This window comes from Mytilus edulis, chromosome 6, assembly GCF_963676685.1.
Source record: "Mytilus edulis chromosome 6, xbMytEdul2.2, whole genome shotgun sequence".
Taxonomy (NCBI): Eukaryota; Metazoa; Mollusca; class Bivalvia; order Mytilida; family Mytilidae; genus Mytilus; species Mytilus edulis.
In genome coordinates, this window is record NC_092349.1 from 38,669,823 (window position 1) to 38,693,816 (window position 23,994).

The window sequence follows — 23,994 nt, forward strand, 5'->3', positions numbered from 1 at the left end:
TAAAAAAAACGCCACAAACTGATTTATCAAATCGCCCCACATGTGAAATTGGTTAAATCATGTTAAATATTACTCCTGCCAACCCGCCCTACTTATAAAAAACGGTAATATTTAGATTAATATATATATATATAATTAAAAATAAAAACTCGCACCACTTTAATGAAAACTAATCTTAACACAGAATACAAATAAACCGAAAATTTATTTAATTACTATTATTGATATACTGAAATTATAATTCTAAAAAAAAAATGTATTGTTGAAGAATAACTAAGTTTTGAAGCTTAGTAATTTGCATAACAATTGAAAAGAAACCTGTTAATTGTATCATAATGCAATATAAGGAATTTAACTTATATTCAACAGGATAACATCTTTTTCCATAAGTGGGGAGAGTTGGCATTACTAAATTCATCCTGGTTAATAATATATTTATCTAGATTTCACCGATTTCCATTAGGTGGGACCAGTTAGCAGGAGTAATATTAACGGAATTTAACTTATATACAACGGGATAACATCTTTTTACATGAGTGGGGCGAGTTGGCATTAGTAAATTCTTCCTGGTTAATAATATATTTATCTAGATATTATCGTTTTCTATTAGGTGGGGCAAGTTGGCAGGAGTAATATTAAGGGATATAACACATTTCACAAGTGGGGCGATTTGGTAACAATATCCAGGTTGGGGCAGTTTTTTTTTAAAGTGGGGAGAGTTAGTGAAAAGTGGGGCTATTTGCTAATGGGGCGATTTGTCATGGATTCCCTTCAAATATATTCTAATGTGGTTTTTGGCTTCTTCGTGCATAAACAAGCTCATTGCCATTGTTGAATTAATTGTTTTCTTTAAAATAGTCGACAAAATTGCTCTTACAAAATTTCCATTTGGGAGCCTCGAGCTCGATGGGGGAAATACTCTGCAAATACTGACAGTTGGCAGGTATGGTCATCAAAAAAGTTGATGTGTTACTATGTACATTTACCATTATGTTACTTGATGTTCTTGCTATACACACAGTACAGAGACTAGTCAATCTTTGTGAACTATTTTTTATGGGAGTCATAGAATATGCGTATACAATCAATAATTAAAAATAGTCTATTTATATTGAAAAGGAAAAGTTCTTATATGTCTAAAGAAGAGGGACGAAAGACACCAAAGGGACAGTCAAACTCATAAATTTAAAGCAAACTGACAAGGCCATGGCTAAAAATGCATTTCATGGCGAGGCACAGAAAATATACTGTAAACAGTAGACTATAGATATAGGTGAACTAGGTACAAAAGAACTCTAAATCTTAAATTCTACAAACCACCTCTGTTCTATGGAAGATAATGATATAACTGGACTAGAAATACACACAACCTGTAATTAACTGCCTTTACAGCGCTTTTGCGCTTTGATCAAATTGGTCTACATTAAAGTCCAAAGGGTCCAAAATTAAACTTATTTTGATTTTAACAAAAATTGAATTCTTGGGGTTCTTTGATATGCTGAATCCAAACATGTACTTAGATTTTTTTATTATGGGCCCAGTTTTCATGTTGGTCCAAATCAGGATCTAAAATTATTATATTATGTATTGTGCAATAGCAAGAAATTTTCAATTGCACAGTATTGCGTAATAGCAAGAAATCTTCAATTGCACAGTATTGTGCAATAGCAAGTATTTTCAATTGCACAGTATTGCGCAATAGCAAGAAATATCTAATTGCACAATATTGTGCAATAGCAAGAAATTTCAATTGGAGTTATCTTTCTTTGTCCAGAATAGTAGTTGAATCAACTTAAATCAATGTTTTATACAATATACAATGTATATTCACTTTTACTACCAACTGATAGATTAAAACAATCTTTACCATTCAGTGATAACAAGCACTTTTTTACATTTTGATATTTTATGATGTATTTAAATGAGTGATTATTGTTGCAAACTCCATTAGAAATTTGAATTGAGATCGATTTTGGAATAAAGGATAGGGGGATGTGAAGAAAAAAAATTGGGGGGGGGGGGGTTCAATTTTTCTCATTTGAAATTTCATAAATAAAAAGAAAATGTTTCAAACATTTTTTTGAGAGGATTAATATTCAACAGCATAGTGAATTGCTCAAAGGCAAAACAAAAATTTTAAGTTCATTAGACCACATTCATTCTGTGTCAGAAACCTATGCTGTGTCAACTATTTAATCACAATCCAAATTTAGAGCTGAATCCAGCTTGAATGTTGTGTCCATACTTGCCCCAACTGTTCAGGGTTCAACCTCTGCAGTCGTATAAAGCTGCGCCCTGCGGAGCATCTGGTTCTAATTTTAATGCCAAATTAGAGATTCCCCCCTCCCATTTTCACGGTCCACTGAACATTGAAAATGATAGTGTGGATGGGGCATCTGTGTACTTTTTTATACGCCCGTCGTCGACGGGACTTATTATGGTATACCTCTGTCCGTATGTCCGTCCGTCCGTCAGTCCGTCCGTCTGTCCGTCCCTCGTCCACACTTCGGACAATAACTCAAAAACACTTTCACCAATTTCCATGAAACTTAAGTGAATTGTTTATATCTATTGACGTAAGCTCCCTTTCGTTTTTTTTTAATTTCAGATTTTAAGTTTTGGATTTATGGGGCTTTATTCATAAAAAAGGGGGGATTTTCAACACTTCGGACAATAACTCAAAAAGGCTTTCACCAATGTCCATGAAACTTTGGTGAATTGTTTATATCTATTGATGTAAGCTCCCTTTCAATTTTTATAAATTTCAGATTTTCAGTTTTGGATTTATGGGGCTTTATTCCTAAAAAAAAGGGGGATTTTTAACACTTCGGACAATAACTCAAAAAGGCTTTCACCAATGTCCATGAAACTTTGGTGAATTGTTTATATCTATTGATGTAAGCTCCCTTTCAGTTTTTATAAATTTCAGATTTGACATTTCAGTGTAATGAATTTTTATGCTTAAAAAAGGGGGGATTTTCCAATCTTGGGACAATACATTTAAAGCATAAAAGACAAGTTAAAAGAGCAACGGGCGTATCATGCGCTAAAGCGCAGCCCTTTATTTTAGGAGTTATGTCCTTTGAATTTTATGAAACTTTGTAGTTTATGTGGACTTAATTTGTTAATGTGCATATCCACAAACAAATTTTTATCAGTTGACTTTTGTAGAGTTATGAGTCTTTGAACTTTTGGTGAGATTTTGTATGTTCAGTGACAATGTTGGGGTTCGTGGATAGTGAGCATGATCACTAAGATTCTTTAATTTAAGTGAGATTTTTACTAAATTTTCAACAGGATTTCAGAACTATAGGTATCATATCTTATTCAAGATTCCAAATTGAGCCAAGATTGAAACCTAAATAATTGAATTTTAAGATATCTTTGATTGTGTTCCATCTAAATAAAAATAAGATTTATATTTTTAGGCTTTGCATCGACTAAGTGATGGATCGTTTAACGAGGAAATTATTGAATTGAAGGAATGGCAAATTTTTGAATCACAAAAGTCAAATAGCCTACGTCATATACAAATGCAAAACAGACTTGTAGCTGTTGAAGAAAGAATGATGTCGCTTGAACTACAACAGAATGACCCTATACCTAAAAATATCAAAGGCAAGTACCTAAGTATTGCTAAAATATTTTCATCTGATATATATATTAAAAGATTATAAGTTGACATGAAATTGGGAGGGGGTTCAGAATAATTGATTGAGTAATGACAAACAACACCAATAAAAGCTGAAGTTGGAGCAACACATTCTTTTAACACAATGGAAAGAACTAAGAAGGTCAGATACTTTACCATGTTACTCTGAATAAACAAGATTTTTGTTAATATTCCATACTTATATTTATTTAGAGAACAAAAACAGTTTTTGTCTTTATAATACATATTTATGGTCAAGATTATTTACTTTGGAGTTGAAGTCACATCAACTTTTTCCCATCACTTTGCGTCCGGTGTCTGTCGTGGTCCGTTGTCGTTAACTTTTACAAAAATCTTCCCCTCTGAAACTTGGCCAAATTAAACCAAACTTGGCCGCAATCATCATTGGGTATCTAGTTTTAAAAATGTGTGGCCAAGATGGCTGCCACGGCTAAAAATAGAACATAGAGGTAAAATGCAGTTTTTGGCTTATCACTCAAAAACCAAAGCATTTAAAGCAAATCTGACATGATGTAAAATTATTTATCAGGTCAAGATCTATCTGCCCTGAAATTTTCGGATGAATGGGACAACCCGTTGTTGGGTTGCTGCCCCTGAATTGGTAATTTGAAGGAAATTTTGCTGTTTTTGGTTAGTATCTTGAATATTATTAAAGAATAAGAGATAAACGGTTTGCTGCCAGCCCTGAATTGGTAATTTGAAGGAAATTTAGCTGTTTTTGGTTATTATCTTGAATATCATTATAGATAGAGATAAACTGTTAACAGCAATAATGTTCAGCAAAGTAAGATCTACAAATAAGTCAATATGACCGAAATGGTCAGTTGACCCCTTTAGGAGTTATTGCCCTTTATAGTCAATTTTTAACCATTTTTCGTAAACCTTAGTAATCTTTTACAAAAATCTTCTCCCCTGAAACTACTGGGTCAAGTTCATTATAGATAAAGATAATTGTAAGCAGCAAGAATGTTCAATAAAGTAAGATGTACAAACATATCACCATCACCAAAACACAATTTTGTCATGAATCCATCTGCGTCCTTTGTTTAATATTCACATAGACCAAGGTGAGCGACACAGGCTCTTTAGAGCCTCAAGCTTAGGAATTATGGGCAAAATAATAGTATTAATTTGTTGCAGTTGCCAGACAATAACTTGTGTTTAAGTGTATGAATCTTTCTGAAATTATACCACAAGTTTCCATAATACCGGGTAAAATCGTTAAACAAGCACAGGTTTTTTTCTCTGTCTTTGTCCCTGCGTGTTATACTCTGGTGCGCTTTATGTATGTATTTTTTTCTGTTTTCTGGACGAGCGTGAAAAAAAAATATCTGGATTTTTTTTCTGCAGACAGTCAGATTGTCAAGTGCTTGCAGTGACTTGATAAATTATTAATGTGGCATATTTTGTTATGAATAAATATATTTACTTTATCGTTTGTTTTTTATTTCATTCAATCATTGTTGGTTTAGGAAGTTGATAACCATGTGTTCTTGGTCATTTTGTAAACAAATTTGAAGAGAAATAACTGTGTTTTGAAAGAGGTACCATACAGGATATTAATTATGTATTTATCATAAATATGTAGTTGTTTGTTGATTTAATGTGTTTTAAAATAATATTTTCTAATGGAATAATAAAGAAAGAGATTGTGTGTCTTGCCAATATTCCAAGTTTCTTTTAATGACGCTGGTGATGCATAGATAGATAAGATAAGATAACTTTATTAGCACTAACACATTCAACAATAAATGGTTATGGCAACAAATTAAAGACAACCTACAATAACATATATACAATGAAGGAGTGACAGTGGATAATTATGAGAGAAATATATAAAAATAAATGAGAAGCATATACATTATTACAAAAATCAAGTATCTTTTAATAATGAGTTTCTCACCAACAAGCATTCATTTAAATAGTTGACAACAATTTTTAATATTGTTAAGGAATAACTATTGTGTTTCAAAATGAAATATTTTTTTGAAATATTGTTGCCACATATTATCGGATGTTTAAATAAAAAAAAATATATTTTTTTTTATTGGACGAGTGATGTAGTCTTTCGGAACACCGGATGTTATTCGGAACACTTCTGTTCTTTCTATGACCACCGTTCAAATACATGCGCAATAGCTTACTAATCTGTTGAATATGCATTAGCATCTTAAGTTGCTATAGAGATATTTTACGTATGATCTGAAATTTATTATGATATAATATTTTGTTGCACACGATTACAAGCTGCTAATATTAACCTACATGCGTAGTATTTTAACCAAACGATGTAACCTGAGCTGTGTTTAGATATGAGATAAGATTTCATGTAAACAATGCGCTTTATATTCTGAACGAGAATAATTAAAAATAAAATCTTTAGAAAGAGTTTTAGTAGCATTTTATTTTAGATTTTACGTTTAGTGAAGATGTACATGTTGTAAAAAGCAAGCTATTTATTTTTTTATACTGAAATTAAAGGGAAGTCTTTCTTGCATATGATTAAATTACAGTTATTTTTTTTGGTTAAATATTGCAACTTTTATTTAAAAAAATGGTTATTAAAAATAAAATTAAATAGATATTGAATATGAAAAAATAAAATATTTTGAACGATAACAATTAAAAATAAAATCTTTAAAAAAAGTATTAGCACTTTTTGAAATTTTACGTCTAGGATAGACCAAGGACATGGAAATATAATCATAAATACGTGCCTCAAATAGGTGTAAAAACGAGGATTTTAAAAAAAAAAAATTTGTTTATTGAAAATAACGTTAAAATTAATTATGAAAGTTATGTCCGTATTTATTTTCATTAATATTGCAAATTTAAAGTTATTTTGTTTGTTTAAATATTGCAACATTATTTACTTTTTTTAAAAACAAGGAGGTCACATAATAACCTCTGAATCCTTTTCGTCATTAAAATGCGACTGTTAAGTATAGATATTCAATATGCCTGAAGGGGGAAAAAATAACCGTGACTGAAATCTAAATCTAAAATTTAGTTTAAAAAAATACACATTTGACCATGCAGATGTAAGAAATGATACTTCAAGCAATGAAACAACGAATTAAATGTGCCACTTTAATTACGACTGATAACCTAAAAATGAATCATGCATGCATTTTTAGCAGACTTAACCAGGTCGGCGATAACGCAGCAACCATTTGATTTTCTGGGGGGGGGCTATGGTTTTTTTTTCTGTACAAACTTTTTTTTTCGCCTATGGCGAAAAACAATCTATTTTTTTCGCAACAAGTCGAAAACAATTTTTTTCTTTCAATTTTAGCATTACATATAGTGGCAGCTGAGGGGGAAACATACATTTTTTTTTTCTCAGAATCAAAAACAAATTATTTTTTTCTCCAAAAACTGGAAACAAACTTTTTTTTCCAAAAAAAAACCATAGCCCCCCCCCCCCCCCCCCCCCCCCAGAAAATCAAATGGTTGCTGCCTAAGATATCAAATATAAAAAAGAAGATATGGTTTGGTGTCAATGAGACAACTATCTACAAGAAACCAAAATAACACAGAAATACAAACTATGGGTCACTGTACGGCCTTCAACAACAGGCAAAGCACGTACCGCATAGTCGGCTATAAAAGGCCCCGAAATGACAATGTAAAACAATCAGTTAAAAAAGAAAATTAACAAAGTCCATATCATCGTATGCGTAACTTAGTTGCTCACCAGAGGAACGCTACGCAAGCGTTTAAACCCGCGATCCATAAGTTTGAAGTACGTCGAAATGCAAAGGTATACGCTTGGTGAACGCTTTTACTTCAGGAAAATTTTAATGGAACATAAAAAATTTCATTCAGCTCAAGCGTTTGTCAAGCGTATACCTGTAAACTGCACGCACATAATATACACGCTACACGAGCGTTGAAAACGCTACAGATAAGTTTGAGACACGTTAAGGGCACATTGCATACAAAAATACTTGTCGCCTTAAAGCTTTCATTCAGGAGAAGAAGTCCGATACGAGTGAAACTTCATCAAACCTACAGAAGAAATTACACCCTCTCCAACCATGCAACATGGGACTAGACATAGAAGTACAGGAACTACTCCCATTAGTTTGAGCTGTACAAGATCTACAAAAATATCCCGCCTGCCTCAAAGGTGCATAGGATCGACCATGGTCCAGCACTAATGATACAAGTACCAACCAGAGTTACAATGACGTGGTAGTTAGTCTTTAAAGGCCACCGAGCGGCCTCCAAAAATGAAAAAAAACACTATTTAGTCGGCTATTAAATGCCCCGACCATTAAGATTTAAAAACAAAAATCAAACAAAACTAAACAGCCTTATTGATAACAAAATAATTTACGAAAAAAACTTGACCGACATGAATTATGAACAACAACCACTGTACTACATGTTCCTGGCTTTAAAATGGACATTGGCACATAAACAATGTGGTGGCCATAAACCCAACCCTCCCAAATGAACCAAACCTTAAGGAAAACACATCGCAAGAAAAAACTGTAAAATATCAGTTGAAATTTGCGTCCCTAATAATATGGGTACGGTGCACAATAATCACTTACATAAAAACAATAGACACAAATCACTGAAATAATCGCACTTACCGAAGCTATTTCAAAGCTAGTGAACATGTAGACGAACCAGTGGACATAGACGGACTGGTAAACATGTAAACAGGCGGGCGAATGTGACAGACTTATTGACAAACATTCACATATAGACAGACCTGCAGTTGGGAATGTAGAAAGACTAGGAGAAACCCTTAGGTACGCTTTACGCACACCCAATACACGCTTTAAGCTCGTTGTGCACACGATACAGATATGATTGACAGGTTGAATGCATCAAAATTACTAGTGTATTGGTAGCGTGCATGATTTTTTTTACCACGGCCGACGTACGTCGGATCTATTGTTTATTTGGCTATATTTTTAGTGAGGTTTTTTTTTCATTATTGAATGGGTTAAACACAAATGAATTTTTTTACAATTTTTATTTGGTTAGAATACATAGCAAACTTTGCCGTGAGTCAAGCAATATTTTTCTTTGTGTTCACCTCGTCAGTAATTTAAAATACATATATTAACAACACTTTGTACCAATATTCTTTTTGGAGACAAAAACAGTCAAATATATTCAACGAAACTATCCGACACAGTGAGGGTCTAGATTAGGGGCAACGAGGGGTTAGGGGGGGGGGGGGGGTTGCATTTCTTTCTTTGTTCTGTAATTCTTTTAGCCATTCTTATCTTTCAGCATTAAAATATGCTTATACTTTAAATTATGTGCCCCTTTAGAATTTGCACTACACAAATGAAACCATTTATCAATTTTGTTAAATGTCTGATTGAAACGAAACACAGAAAAGTATAAATATTGTAACTTAACTTATTTGTAATAATTTGGATATATGGGATAACAATTTAAGCAGTAGATTAGATGAAATTAGTTATATTTGATCTTATCCTAAGTTTGTAATATATGAGGAAATAGTAATGAGAAGCTAGCGCTGAGCATAAAGTTTTATAACATATACAGCATTATTAGTTATCCGACATTAAGAGTTATCTGGAATCTGACAAAGTAAAAATTTTATCACCAGAACAGGTTAGATTTATTATTGATAGCCCAATATAAAAAAAAATGCTTATCACTATAATTGTTTGGAGGATTTTAATTTTTTTTTAACTTTTATTCGTAGTGAGAGAAAAATAGGTTTTCCCCAACCCCCAAAAAAATCAAAAACAATGTCATCCGTCTTCGAACATTCGTCTTCCAGACCTATATAAAAAATATATTGTTTTTTTTTTGTTTTTTTTTTTTTTAAATTGGAATGAATTATGGATCTCTCAAATATGAAACTGAGGACGTAGGAATCATTCCGGCGAAAGAGACGTTTGTATTCTGCAACTCCCTTAAAATTATCCATAAATTTTGAAATTATAAAGAAACTAAGGTTTCATCTCCATTAGACAAAGTTGATCTTCGTCTGCATGATTTGGCTATTTATTCGGTTCTATTTGGTCTGATAGCTCTTCAACTGTTTCTGTTTTTTGTGCATGCTTCGTTCCAAAAATCGAGAATTATAGCTCTTTGATTGTATGACTAGTTGTTGTATCTTTTTTTTCCAGCTGTACAGAGCTTTTTGTTGTCAATGGTTATTTTTGTCGGAACTCTTTCACGAAATTTCATTGTAACATGGATGGTAAATTTTCCTTTGATCTTCAGGTGACTTAACTCGGTTATTTTTAGCAGAGTGCGTTAACTGAATGATTTTTAAAGGCAGTGCTTTAAGGCCTGACTTTCAAGTCATGAGGTTCATCTTTTCTTACTCAAATCTTTGCTGGGGGTCATTTTGCAAGAAATAGATCCGGAAATGTTTAAATTTCTCCTCTACTTTTAGTGGTATGAAATGGTTTTTGTTCCCTTCATTTACATTGGGAAATAAAGAAACGATCAGTGTGTATTGTTCGTTTTAAAAATCTGTTTATTAATGTGTCTTTTGCATTATAAGCAGTCAATCTGATTACAAACTATCATTATTAGAATTCCGTGTGGAAAGAGGTCCGTTCAATTTCGAGAACTATTTGCGATGTAAAGATATTTTAAAATCATTTCACTCGTTGATATAACATGATATTACAATTAAAAGTCGACTGACCGTGAATTATATTGCATTATATACAATTTAAAGTATTTCTGTACGTGAAGCCCTATGACGTTATAGTTATTTCGGTCTCATTTATGTAAAGTATGAAATTATCGTTCCTGAATAGGGTTCCACTAATTAAAGACAAGAAGCGTCAAAAAGTGATAAGTCGCGACAATAAAAATTAATATAGGGATAAGAAGCGACAATACAATTAATTTAGCGAGAAGAAGCGTCAAAAAGACTATATAGGGACTATACTTAAATAAAAAAAAACGTCATTACAACAACTTATTCCCAATAGACATTAAAAAAAAACATGCATTATTTTTTATTATAGGGCTATTATAAAAAAAAAATTGTATTACTGTACATTGATAGATAAAAACATGTTTTTATTAAGAAGAAAGGGATTGTCGAGTTTTATTAGATATAAAAAAAAATGTTTTATGCACACGCTAAAAATTGGCCATCAAAATAAAAAAAAAACAATTTCCTTTTAAAGAATTTATTGAATCAAAACCATCCAATATCAGTTCCTTTCTAACAGTGAAATTCTTCTTTTTCATAAGGACATATTTGATAGGTGTAGCTTCACCCTATCACAACAAATGAGAATAGCCTCGTGAGAGAATTACGATTCGCTTGTCCCTTGTTAGTTATTGTCGCTTCGTCACTAAATTAATCTTCTTGTCGCTGTTTGTCTCTAAAATTCTTCTTGTCTCTTATTAGTGAGACCATTCAGTTCCGTCCTTTACTTCCGGTTTTGCACTGCAAAACAACCACACTATTAACGATGCCTAGTCCTTGTTTGTGTGTAACTGAGTGTCATTTAAGAGGAGGACATGCATTTCTAAATGACTTAATAAGAAGGAAAAGTTGGATCAACGCCATGGCTCAAACGTAGATTGTCACGTGCGATGCATTCGTAGAGCCCATATCTATCAGCTGTTGTTTGCAAGGCACATTTTACTGAAAACGACTACGTTCAGGAAACTATTCATGGTAAAACTTTATTTTCTTTAAGAAATATATACTGTTATTTATATAATCGCCATGCAAGTAAACCAAAGTATGTTTGCAACCGCAATTATCGTTTTAGAATAAAAAGGGGGTGAATTCAAGACGTCATAATTTTTGGGATTACGATTCAATATCATCGGTTTGACATTTTTTGTTTATTACTACAATTGTATGGTTTTCCTACAAGAGATATATTATACTGAAAATTATTTTAGCAGTAATTATGTTAATTTAGGTTGTAATGACAAGAATTCATGAGCTATGCCTCTGGCTTTCTTGAAAAATATCAATGACAATGTAAACAGGAACAAAACATTGACATGAATGATGCTCTCCACCTATGTTATAGTTATTTAGATATGCGTGTTGCACACGTCTTTCACAAGTTTCAAAAAAGCTAATGTTATAAAACTTTTTTCAGGGCACAAACCCACTTTAAAGAGACTTGTCTACTGCCATTCCCATCCTATTTTCATGCCGCGTGACCATTTGTAAGCAAGAGACTGAATGGTTTGCAAAATTAAAAATCAGGACAGTGTCCCGCTAAACCAAAAGAACTAAACTGGATGAATATTGTAGGAGAAATCTAGGAAAAGTTTTGATTTGTGAAATTGGTTTTCCTGAACAGACATTCATCCTGCAGGAAAGATTTATAACTGTCTACCACCAACTGACGAGCTAATGTTGAGCTTCACAGATGGAATTACTAAAACACCATCAATGCCTATGTTTTCAGCACAGATTTCACAAATCATGACACAGCTGTGCATTTTTTATACCTGTTAAAAGTCGAAAACTAAATTTCATTTTTATATAAATAAACATATATTGTGTCATTTGAGAACTAACTTGTATTTTGCCAAAGGAAGCATGAATGAAAGTTTTGAAATTCATTTTGCTTTGATATATAGATTACAATTGTTCATGTTATTGTAATGCATATAAAAATAAGGAGATGTGGCACAATGTAAATATATGATATTCTGTGAGTTTATCAAACTAAAGGGAATAAGAAATGGGTGTAAGCAGTTACAGGTACTACTGTACAATCTCCAACAATGAGAAAAACTCATACTGTAAAGAGAATTTCATATTTAAGAATTGAATGCTTCTTTTTGTAAATTTATTGGGGTGTAAAAGCGTTGACCGAAGTACATTTTGTATGAAGCGCGGAAGCGCTTCATACTAAAAATGTGCGCACGGTCAACGCTTTTACAACCCTATAAAGTTACAAAAAGAAGCATTCAATACTTATAATTACATTCTTTAGCTATGATCATGAAAACACGAATTTTATAAATTTTGTATATTATTCACCTGTGCACTTTATTGTGGGACCACGTGCTATCATGAATAAAAAGTTTTATTGAGTGATGCAATTGCTTACGGAATAACAAGTGATGTGCCGTTAGCCAATCAAAATAAAGTATTATAATGAAATATACATCTAATGTAATTATTTACAAATAAGTTTTGTTTTTGCATTGAATAATTTTCTTCTATTGTCTTAAAAGCAAATATGGGAAGTGGTTAAAATGCTAATGAGACAGCTATTATGGCCACCAGGCCTTGAAGGCATAAAACTTTGCTCAGTGCTCGGAGCACAAAAATCATGCTCAAAACATGAAATCCAGCAATTTAATTGGTTGATTTTTGAGTCTGAGTACAAAAATCATGCTCGAAAGTTTTATGACCGTGAGGCCAGATGTCATTGCTACTTTGATTAAAAACTCCTTTTTAGCTCACCTGACCTGACTCATCACTTGATTTTGTTGTCCTTAAACTTTTACCAAAAATCTTCTCTGAAACTACTGTGCCAAATTTAACCAAACTTAGCCAAAATCATCATTGCGGTATCTAATTTAAAAAATGTGTGGTTTGAACCGGTCAACCAACCAAGATGACCACCATGGCTAAAATAGAACATACGGGTAAAATGTAGATTTTGGCTTATAACTCTGAACCCAAAGCCTTTAGAGCAAATCTGACATAGGGTGAAATTGTCTCTTGAGTGAAGATCTATATCTGCCCAGAAATTTTCAGACAAATCTGACAACCCGTTGATGGATTGCTGCCCCCAAATTAGTAATTTGAAGGAAATTTTGCAGAGTTTGGTTATTATCTTAAATATTATTATAGATAGAGATAAACTGTAAACAGCACTAATGTTCTGCAAAGTAAGATCTACAAATAAGTCAACATGACCAAAATTGTAAGTTGACCCCTTAAAGAGTTATTGTCCTTTATAGTCAATTTTTAACAATTTTCATAAATTTTTGTATTTTTTGTTAATTTTTAAAAAATATTTTCAATTGTAAATACTGGGCCATGTTTATTATAGATAGAGATAATTGTAGCACCAAGAATGTTCAGTAAAGAAAGATCTACAAACACATCCCCATCACCAAAAACACAATTTTGTCATTTTATATGTGTCCATTGTTTAATATGCACATAGACCGTCCAAGGTGAGCGACACAGGCTCTTGTGAGTCTCTAGGTCATTAATACCGGTAGATTACTTTATCATGTTTATACTGAAAAATAATATTGCTTGGAGGGAGAATTTAAAAAAAGTTCTGTCTTCAAAAGAGTTGATATGTTACTATGTACATTTACCATTATGTTACTTGATGTTCTAGTAATACACACAGTACGGAGACTAGTCAATCTTTGAAAATTATTTTTCATAGGATAGGAGTAATTGAATATGTGTATATAATCAATAATTAAAAATAGTTTTATTTACATTAAAAAGGGAAAGTTCTTATGTCTTAAAAATGCATTTCATGGCGAGGTACAGAAAATATACTGTAAACAGTAGACTATAGATATAGGTGAACTAGGTACAAGAGAACTCTAAATCTTAATTACTACAAACCACCTCTGTTCTATGGAAGATAATGATATAACTGGACTAGAAATACACACAATCTGTAATTAACTGCCTTTACAGCGCTTTCGCGCTTTGATTTAGTTATTTCACTCTCCAATCCCGCCGTAGAGAACTTCTCGTTTGAAAAGCAAAGAATGGGAGGAGCTTAAACCAGTGCATTAACTACCATCTCAAAATTTGTTAATGCACAGTCTAGCTCCGCCTCCTTGGGGTAGTAATTAGGGAGCAACCATTTGAACTTCATGGGGGCTATGTTTTTTTTGTCTCAGTCGGAAATTTGTTTTCGCAAAAAGATCAATCTTTTTTAGTTTTTCAACGCTTTCAAATTTTTTTTCCCAATATTTAACACTATAAGGTATGGGGAAAATCTGGATTCAGAATTTATTTTTTGTCATCTGCTTGACCAGAATAAAAAAAACTGTTTATAAAATCTGGGATAAGAATATCTTTTTAGAAGAATAGGAAACATACCCCCCCCCCCTTTCCAGGGCCCCCACATAAAGTTCTATTTTCGTGTATTGGACAAGCTTCAAACATTTGTCCCTGGACCTTGCATGAATTCGACACGCAATCAATTAACCGATCTTCCCCAGTTTTGGGGAACAAAAGAACATTTTGATTTACCTTTATAATTGGTATTAGGGATATGTTTCCTTTTTATCACAACGTCCTTTGAAACTACAAGTCTTTTTTTTATGTTTTGATGGCAAATAAATTTTTGCATTACACCCCCCCCCCCCTTCCCCCTCCTTTTTTTTTCTCTCCACACACCCTTTTTCAAGAATTTTTGGGAGGAAAAAATAAATGACTATCGAGTAAGAATCAAACGGCAACAATTCTTTGAATTTGAATTTTAAACGTACCTTTTAGTATCGTACAAACAAATCCAACTAACATTAATTTTCTGAAATCAGTTACAGTATCAAGCCACTACTTGATTGACGTATCTAAAAATGCAGAAATGTTTAATTGGTTAGGGTTTAACCTTTAACATGTGTTAAAGGTTCAACCCTAACCCTGTAGCCCATTAATGTTACAAATCATATATAGACACGCCTTACTCATTAACATATTTAATCATAAGTTAATTCGTAAAAGGCGTGCTATATATATATATATAACTTGTTGTAACTATTATTGACACTATGTAGGAGAAGGATGTTAGGTTAACTAAGTCTGCAGTAGTGGACGAAAATACCGATGCTTATTAATGAACATAATTTGCATGGCTAAAATCATTGAACCAGTTCTGATAAGGACCAGTTCAACATTTCATTCCAAATGATATACGTATATCAATATTTAATTCGGTATGCAGAAAACGCAAAGTTTAGTTATTTTGTCAACTTTACTTTATATTCTCTTTTTTTTTTTTTGGGGGGGGGGGGGGGGCATTATTCTCTATTCTGTAAACCTCATTCACAACCTCATATATCTTGAGTTATTTCAAATAAATATCTGGTATTCAAGCGCCTATTAATGGGATAGGATGCTTAATACTATAAGAGTATCCACAAGTAGAGTTTCAATGGTCTCTTTTAAAAGTCGGTGCATGAGAATATTATGCTACAACCAACCAACAAAAAGGGTTGCCTACTAAGTATATAAAAGCTAAAAAATATGCAAAGCATGTGATTTTTACGACGCAGGAGTTCGGGTTAAAGGGAATCCCAACCGTGAATATTAAATAATATATACCGATTTGATTGTCCAATAAATGTTTTAACACACGACGCCATCAATTTACGTAAATACTTTGGAAATATACAGACGATATTTCGCAATCCACGGCTCCTGGGAAAGTTTCTTGTAGTGTAACGTAAAGCGGGAAATACACGTTTATGTAGTTAAAAATTGGTAATTTTAAATTAATAACTTTTTTTTACATTTAGGCTTCTTCCTTTTTTTCCAAATTTTTTACATTATTTGGAGAATTGCGATTTAATGTTATTTTTTTGTATCGTTTCTATCAAATTTTATTTTTATATTAAAACTAGAAATTGATCTGTTGTCTCACAAGGAAACAGCTGTTTTGACGTTTTTTTCTAGAAAAAAATCCTAAATATTCTAAAAACTTTTCACCCACATTTTGTCGGCTTCAATTCAGTGAGTAATATTGAATTTCATGCTAAATACAGAAACTTACCAGATTAAATTAACGCGACCTATTAAAATAGTCAAAACAATAAGTTTTTATTCCAATTACAATTGAACTTTTTATATCAATTCGAGATTTATGTCATGTTGATCTGTAATTATATATTTATTTGTAACAAAACTTGACCAACTTCTTAAAATCTGACGGACCGTACGCGAACAGTCCGACATATGCCGCGTATTTTGAAAAAGTACGCGTACGGTACAAATACTCATATGGTCTGGAACATAGACATCTATCTATATTGTTGAAAACTATACTATACTATGTTGCCTTCTGGATGTCCCGCCTTTGTTTGTCTTTGTCATTTGGTTGCTGTCTTATTAACGTATAAACTACATTTCCAACAGTTTTGTATAGCTAAAACGGCTAATGTGTATAGAATAATTGTCTTTCTTCCCTAAATAATATGCCCAAAAGAAGAAGGACCGAGGAGAGATGTGCACAGGCACTTGTTTCGATTTATCAATAGGAAGGTCGACTATCCATATATATTACATATTGATAGTCGACCTTCCCATTGATAGAAACAGGTGCATGTGGCGATGTCCCTAAATAAAAAATAAAGTAAACAGAAAAAAATGCTTCACTTTTCAATCTTTAACTTCCCCTCCCGCTTCCAAATTTGTTTCTACTGTATTAATTTTTGAAGACATGTCGCATCTACACAAAGCCTGTCTTATTGATCTGCAGCTTACCCCTATTAGTTTTGGTATATGTGATCTACATTAAATTCGATTCAAAAATAGTCACTCGAAAGGCATATATATCTAAATAGTTGCAATAAGTTCCATTAACCACGAAACTAATTACAGTCAGATATTTATTTCGATATTCTTATTAAAATACATTTCTTTTTTGGCCGAAATTACAAAAAAAATAATTATTATCTGGTTTGACTGTGAAACACTGATTTCAGATTTATATTGTACACATAACTTTAAAAATGGGAATAAAACATCCTTCTTTAAACGTTTTATCGATTACCACTGTGCCTGTAGTGATATAATTATAAATAGATTTCAGAACGCGGACGTGATAGAAAGCCTATTTATTAAATTGTGAAGACGTACGCCGGTAGGAAATAAGATTAGTAAACAATGATTAATACCTTAGATTTGCATTAAGTTAGTTGCTTGAATATACAAATAATCAAACGAAGAAAGACTTCAAGTGTAGTTCTATAATATTGAAGATTCTTCTTCGTCTTCTAACATTTGAGGCATCTTGACAAAGAATAAAGAACGCTGCAGCCATGTTAGATGGATTAATTTATTTTCGTAGAAAAACTACGATGGAGTTACGACTGGGTATAGCTGTAGTAAGTTACGCCAGGATTTACGCTTTATTTACGATCATCTTAACTTACGACGGCTTTGTGAAACGGCTGTAAATCCTACAATTTATTTACGATGGACTTACGATGACACGTAGACTTACGAAGGCTTTGTGAAACGGTACCCTGGATGCTTCATACTTTGTATGTGGATGCCTTATGTTACGCAGTTTCCGTCAGTCACATGTCCAATGTCCTTGACCTCAATGTCATGGTTCATTGACTACTAATTTTTTGTAATGTTAAATTCTCTCTTATTATAAGAAATAGGATAACTATATTTGATATGTGCGTACCTTGCAAGGTCATCATACCCGTCAGACAGTTTTCACTTGACCTTGATCAGTGAACAAGGTTAAGTCCATATCTCAGATACTATAAGCAGTAGGTCTAGTATATTCGGTGTATGGAAGCATTGTTAGGTGTACATGTCCAACTTGCAGGTGTCATCTGACCTTGACCTCATTTTCATGGTTGAATGGTCAAAGTTAAGTTTTTGAGTTTTGGTCTTTTTTTCTAATATTATATGTTTAGTTTTCTTGGTTAATGTGACAGTTGTAATAAAGCTTTATATTTAGGACTTTCAACATAATATCAATGATTAGTAAAGAAGGCGAGACATTTCAGTGTGTGCACTCTTGTTTATTTTATTTTGAAACAAATAAATATATAACAAAAACACTCTCAACTTTCTCACCAATCTGAAAATAGAAATGAAACATATTACGGTGTGAGTTACAACCGGAGAGAAACATTCATAATACTAATGTCAGTAGAATAAATGTACGTTTTCTTCGAGGTGCGCTTTATATGCAGGTGCGTTTTATGTAAGGAAAAAAAACAATTCTCCCCCCAAAAAAACGGCCGTGCGGCTTATTTAGGGGTGCGTTTTTTAATCCGCAAAATACGGTACTAAGGGATGATTAGGATTAATTTTTGAGGGTAATGGCTGAAACCACTTAGTCATTAGGGGCACAAAGGGAGGGAAAAGGACAATTAAGACAATTTAAAAGCAGTTTAATGGAGATAATTCAAATTTATTTAAAGAATAATTGTGTATATGTTTGATTAACTCCTTTTCACTGCTTGTAGATAATGTATAAAGAAATGATGATTGTCTTATTAATAAGATGATTATCTGAAAAATTATTTATATGTAGGAGTTACTATTAATTATTATTAATTTAAGCAATGACTGTATGTCATTTTATATTTTAAGACTTTTATGATGTACTAGTATTTAAACAAGTAGTTATGGTTATTAAGTCTCCCATAAAAAGTTTGGAGACTTATTGTTTTTGCTCAGTTCTTATTATTTTTATTATTTTTCTTTTTCTTTTTTCTTTTTCTTTTTCCGCCACTTTAAAAAAATGAACTTGTCTGCAGCGTTTCTCCAAAACCACTTGTCAGATTTACTTAGGATTTCATAAAATAAATATTAGACTAACATGTCTAGGTGAGCCATCAGTCGTTCGTTAGTGCATTGGGGTCTATTAAGGGGTATTTTGGGGGTCTGAAAGAAGGGAGGGGCTTACTGCAGAACCCTATGGTATTTTATTTTCGAAAATTTTCAAATGAATATAACTTGAAAACTTTAAGTGATAAACACACACAGTCTTCGGAAATGATCACCTGAAATAAAGGGAGAATCTCTGGGTGTCATCCCCACCCCTTTAAATTTGAGAATATGCTATTATCTTGTAAACAGTCAAAATCCCCACCCCTAAACCATATATATTCTTGAATGGGACGATGAAACAAATTTAATGAGGCTAAAGAGAAGTCCGTGGGGGTCGCCCCACCCTGTTCAATTAGAGAATGTGCTATTAGCTTGTAAACTGTCCAGATCCCCACCCTTAAACCCTATATATTCTTGAAGGGGACGATAAAACAAATCGAATGAAATAAAAGGGAAGTCCCCAGGGGATCAACCCACCCCCTCGTGTTTGAAAACTTGTAAACGGTCAAGATTCCCACCCCTAAACCATATATATTCTTGTTTGGGACAATTAAACAAGTCAAATTAATATGGGAGCTTCGTTTGGGAGAATTCGTAATAGCATCCTGTTACAATTACTTCTTGTTAAGAAATTTGAATTGAGATTAGTTTTGGAATAAGGGAAAGGGGAGGGGGAAGGGGGGTTAAATAAGAATTTTGGTGTGGGGGGGGGTACGATTTTTTCTCATTTCAGATTTCAGAAAATACTTATTTTGTTTTGTTTAGAGCATTACACAAAAGAAAGAAAAAATGCGTTATATTTTATGTTTTTTTCCCCTTTGCACAAGATTACGGAAAAACATTTTTAATTTAAGTTTCTTCTGTATATTTTGGAGTTATGTATGACGTCCATTATCACTGAACTAGTCTACAATTGTGTTTAGGTGTCAGCTGAAGCACGCCTCCAGGTGCCAAGTCTAGAGATCTCACTCTGTGTTTTCTTTGCTAATTAGTCGGGTTGTTGTCTCTTTGACACATTCCCAATTTCCAATCTCAATTTTGTATTTTAAAATGTGGAATTTGGGTAAAAAATGGTAAACACATCGTTATTTGCCTTGTTATTTACAAAGTTAAAGTAACTGTTAAAGATAATAAAGATAATTTACGTAAGCATTGCTTATTACAGATTTGTATGAGAAGGAAATTAAAGATTGGGTAGAAGACAAGGAAAAGTTCTTTGAAACTGCAGCCGCCAAGAAGATATTAAGTTTTGTAACTGGAAATTCTATCACCGTCATAGCTGGTAGTCCTGGAATGGGTAAAACAGCCACTTCACACCAAATTGCATTACATTTACAACAATACGAAGGTTACCAGATTTTGCCAATTTCTGACCCAAAGGACATTGAAAAATATTATACAAAGGGACTTGCACAAATATTTGTTTTTGATGATTTATGTGGAGTTTTCAATGTCGATCAGCATTTGATTAACTCTTGGGACAGAGTTTCTAGTCGGATAGTGAGATTTTGTAAGGAAAATAAACGTTTTCGAATCCTTGTTACTTGTAGATTACAGATAACAAAAAATCCACAGTTTGAAAAATTATCTGACAAGTTAAATATGAAAGAATGCAATTTGCTTTCAAAAGATTTGGCTTACAAAAATAGTGAAAAACTGAAAATTGCCTCTTGTCATATGGATCAAGAACACGTGCATAAACTTAGAAGGGAGACCATCAGTGGCCTGGACATGTTTCCATGTCTGTGTGATATGTTTGCTAAATCTGATGACAAAGATATGAAAATGTTTGAATGCCCTATTCAATATTTTGAAGAACAGTTTGATCAGATGCAGTATCAAAATGAGGAGTGTTTCCTGGGACTGGGGTTGTTAGTTATTTACAATGACAAAATAAAAATAAATGTCTTCAAAGATGAGAGTATAGACACAAGATTCAAGAAGATCTTTAAAGAAGTCTTTGAAAGTTTAGAATTATCAAACCGTCCTTCTAAATTGCAAGTCCTTAGGAAATTAGACACCTTAATGGATACTTATACAACAAGTTATATTGAAAACAATGAATCAATAATAACTAGCAAACATGACATAGTTTTTGATATACTTTCTTTATATTTTGGAAAGAAAATGCTGAAAACTTTAGTGAAATATGCTACACCATATTTTATTTCAGACAGATTCCTATTCGAATCTTTAGAAGAAGAACATGATGAACATACAATTATGATACCTCCATGCTTGGAACATTTATACTTTAATCGCATGACAGAGGAGATAATGAAAAAGAATTTTTATTATGTATTTGGAAACACACAATCCCATATTAAGTTATATCAAGAGAAATTTATTGATTTCTTCTCAAAAAAAAAAGATATTATGGAACAATTACTACACAACAGATGGCCTCTATATCTTTCATCGATGTATGGATGTTGTATTTTTGTACAGTTTTTGTTGGAGCAACAAAAAAATATCCCATCAGAATTACTCCAAGATATCTCTGATAGAACCAGATTTGAAATAGAAGCTCATGACAGTGACACTGAAGATATTGATACTGACTCAGATATGTATAAAATTACACACAAAAATGCACCCTTAGTAGAAGCATGTACAGAGGGCCATTTACAGATAGTTCAAACTCTTGTTCAATATGGATATGATATTGATTGTGTCGAACCTGGACTCCTTTCGCCCTTGTATGCTGCATGTTATTATGGTCATACAGACATTGTGCAGTATCTCCTGGGATGTAACTGTGCGGTGGATTTGGAAAATTGTGATGGTCAAACAGCCCTTCACGTTGCTTGTATAAAGAATAACCCAGAAATTGTATCAATACTATTAGGAAAAGGCCTTTACATCAACAAACCAGGATTTTGCAAAGAGACTCCTTTTTTTATTGCTTGCAAATGGGGTAATCTAGGTGTTGTGAACATTCTTCTGGAATACAATTGTGATATTACTATATGTAACAATATGAATCAAAGTCCTCTGCATGAAGCTTGTAAAAATGGTCATAAAGATATAGTGGAAGTATTGATAAGAAATAAATGTGATGTTGATATGGTAAACCTTTTTGGCAGAACAGCACTGCATGAGGCTTGCTCTTCAAACTATACCCAATTTCTAGATGAGGAAGATGAAACTTGGTCTATTGAAGGTGAAGAAGTTGACATTCAGTATAATGAACCTAAAGTTCAATATGGTAAAACTGTAATTGTGGATGAAATTTCAGACAGCATTGAAACGATTCGGAAAGGAATTGTGCAAATTCTGTTGCATACTAATATAAACCCATGTATTGTCGATTACCTTGGCTACACTGCACTTCATGAGGCAGCTAAAAGTGGTTATTCAACAATAGTGGATATTTTGTTGCAGAAGTTGCTTGAAATGAATAAAATGGCATTAGTAAATGAATATAAACCAGTTGATCTGTACAAATCATTTATCCCGCCACTTTTTTCCTCAAGTAGTAAATGTGTTGTTAATGTATTTGTACAACATACCTGCAACATGAATATTCTAGATTCACATGGTCGAAATGCTTTACATTATGCTAGTGAAAGGGGTCATTTAGAAATAGTAGAATTCTTGTATGACATTGGTTGTAAAATGGATGTTTTGAATGCTTCAGGAAAGAGTGTTCTTCATGCAGCATGTAGGGGAGGAAATGAGGATATTGTGGATTTTTTCCTAAAGAGAGGATGTGACCCTAATCACACTGACAAGTATGGAGATACTCCTTTATTTGTCGCATGTGCGAGATCTAATATAGAGGTTGTAAAAGTATTGATTAAATATCACTGTGATGTTAATAAAACCAATATTGGAGGCTGCAATGCTTTACAAAAAGCATGTTTGAATGGCCGTGTTAACATTGTTGATCTTTTGCTCAAAAATAAAATCAACATTAATCAGGCCGATAATTTGAACAACACTCCACTGTTTTATGCATGTTATCATGGCTACAAAGATGTGGCGAGTTTATTAATGGAGAATAAGAGTGAGTTAAATATTCCTAATAAAGACGGACAAATTGTTTTACACTTGTCTTGCTGGTTGGGGCATCTAGAAATTACGCAGTTACTGTTACAAAATCATTCGAACATTAATCAACCTGATAAATCAAAATGCACACCTTTACATCTGGCAGCCACAGAAGGATACAACGATATAGTTGAATTATTGATTAAAAACGGTTGCGATATAAATGCTTGTGACATCAATGGACGAAATGCTTTGCATCATGCATGCATTCAGAAGGTAGAACATGACAATCTGCTTTGGATAAGTTGCTGTTCAAGATATAATCGACAGGAACATTATCATAACGAGGTTGTTGTTCTCCTACTTCAAAATAAATGTGATGCAAATCAGGAAGATTCCTTTGGTCAGATTCCTTTGCATATAGCATGCGAGACATGTACATCACATAGATATCTAAGATGTATGACAGATATTGTTAAACTGTTATTAGAGAGTGGTTGTGACATAGATAAGTGTGATAACTCGCACAGGTCACCCTTCCTTATTGCCTGTGAAAAGAAGGAATATGAATCTGAAAAGATTGTGACAACTCTGGTTGAAAACAACTGTGATGTCAATATTAAAGACAACAATGGACAAACTGGACTTGAGATTTGTACATCAAAGGGATTTACTTGGGTGACTGAAATTTTGCTTCATAGTCAAAATTCAAAAAATGAGGCTACAAAGGAAAATGCTTAATTGTATGTTGCAATTGGTAAATTATACATTTATCTGTGCTTTGATAAATAAAAACACCACGATTTTC

At 32.8% G+C, this 23,994-nt stretch overlaps 1 protein-coding gene and 1 long non-coding RNA gene across 2 annotated transcripts in view; both read left to right on the top strand.

The window, feature by feature from the left end:
• Positions 1 to 23,994, top strand: part of LOC139529076 (uncharacterized) — an 87,854-nt gene extending 63,860 nt beyond the window's left edge. Inside the window, exons 5-6 of the mRNA XM_071325327.1 lie at positions 3,429 to 3,618; positions 20,359 to 23,994. Coding sequence (XP_071181428.1) covers positions 3,429 to 3,618; positions 20,359 to 23,927 — 3,759 coding nt within the window. The 3' untranslated portion in view covers positions 23,928 to 23,994. The remainder of the gene's footprint in view (positions 1 to 3,428; positions 3,619 to 20,358) is intronic.
• LOC139527621 (uncharacterized) lies at positions 11,079 to 12,791 on the top strand. The gene is made up of 2 exons (XR_011665402.1): positions 11,079 to 11,327; positions 11,767 to 12,791. It is a non-coding gene; the product is annotated as an uncharacterized lncRNA (long non-coding RNA).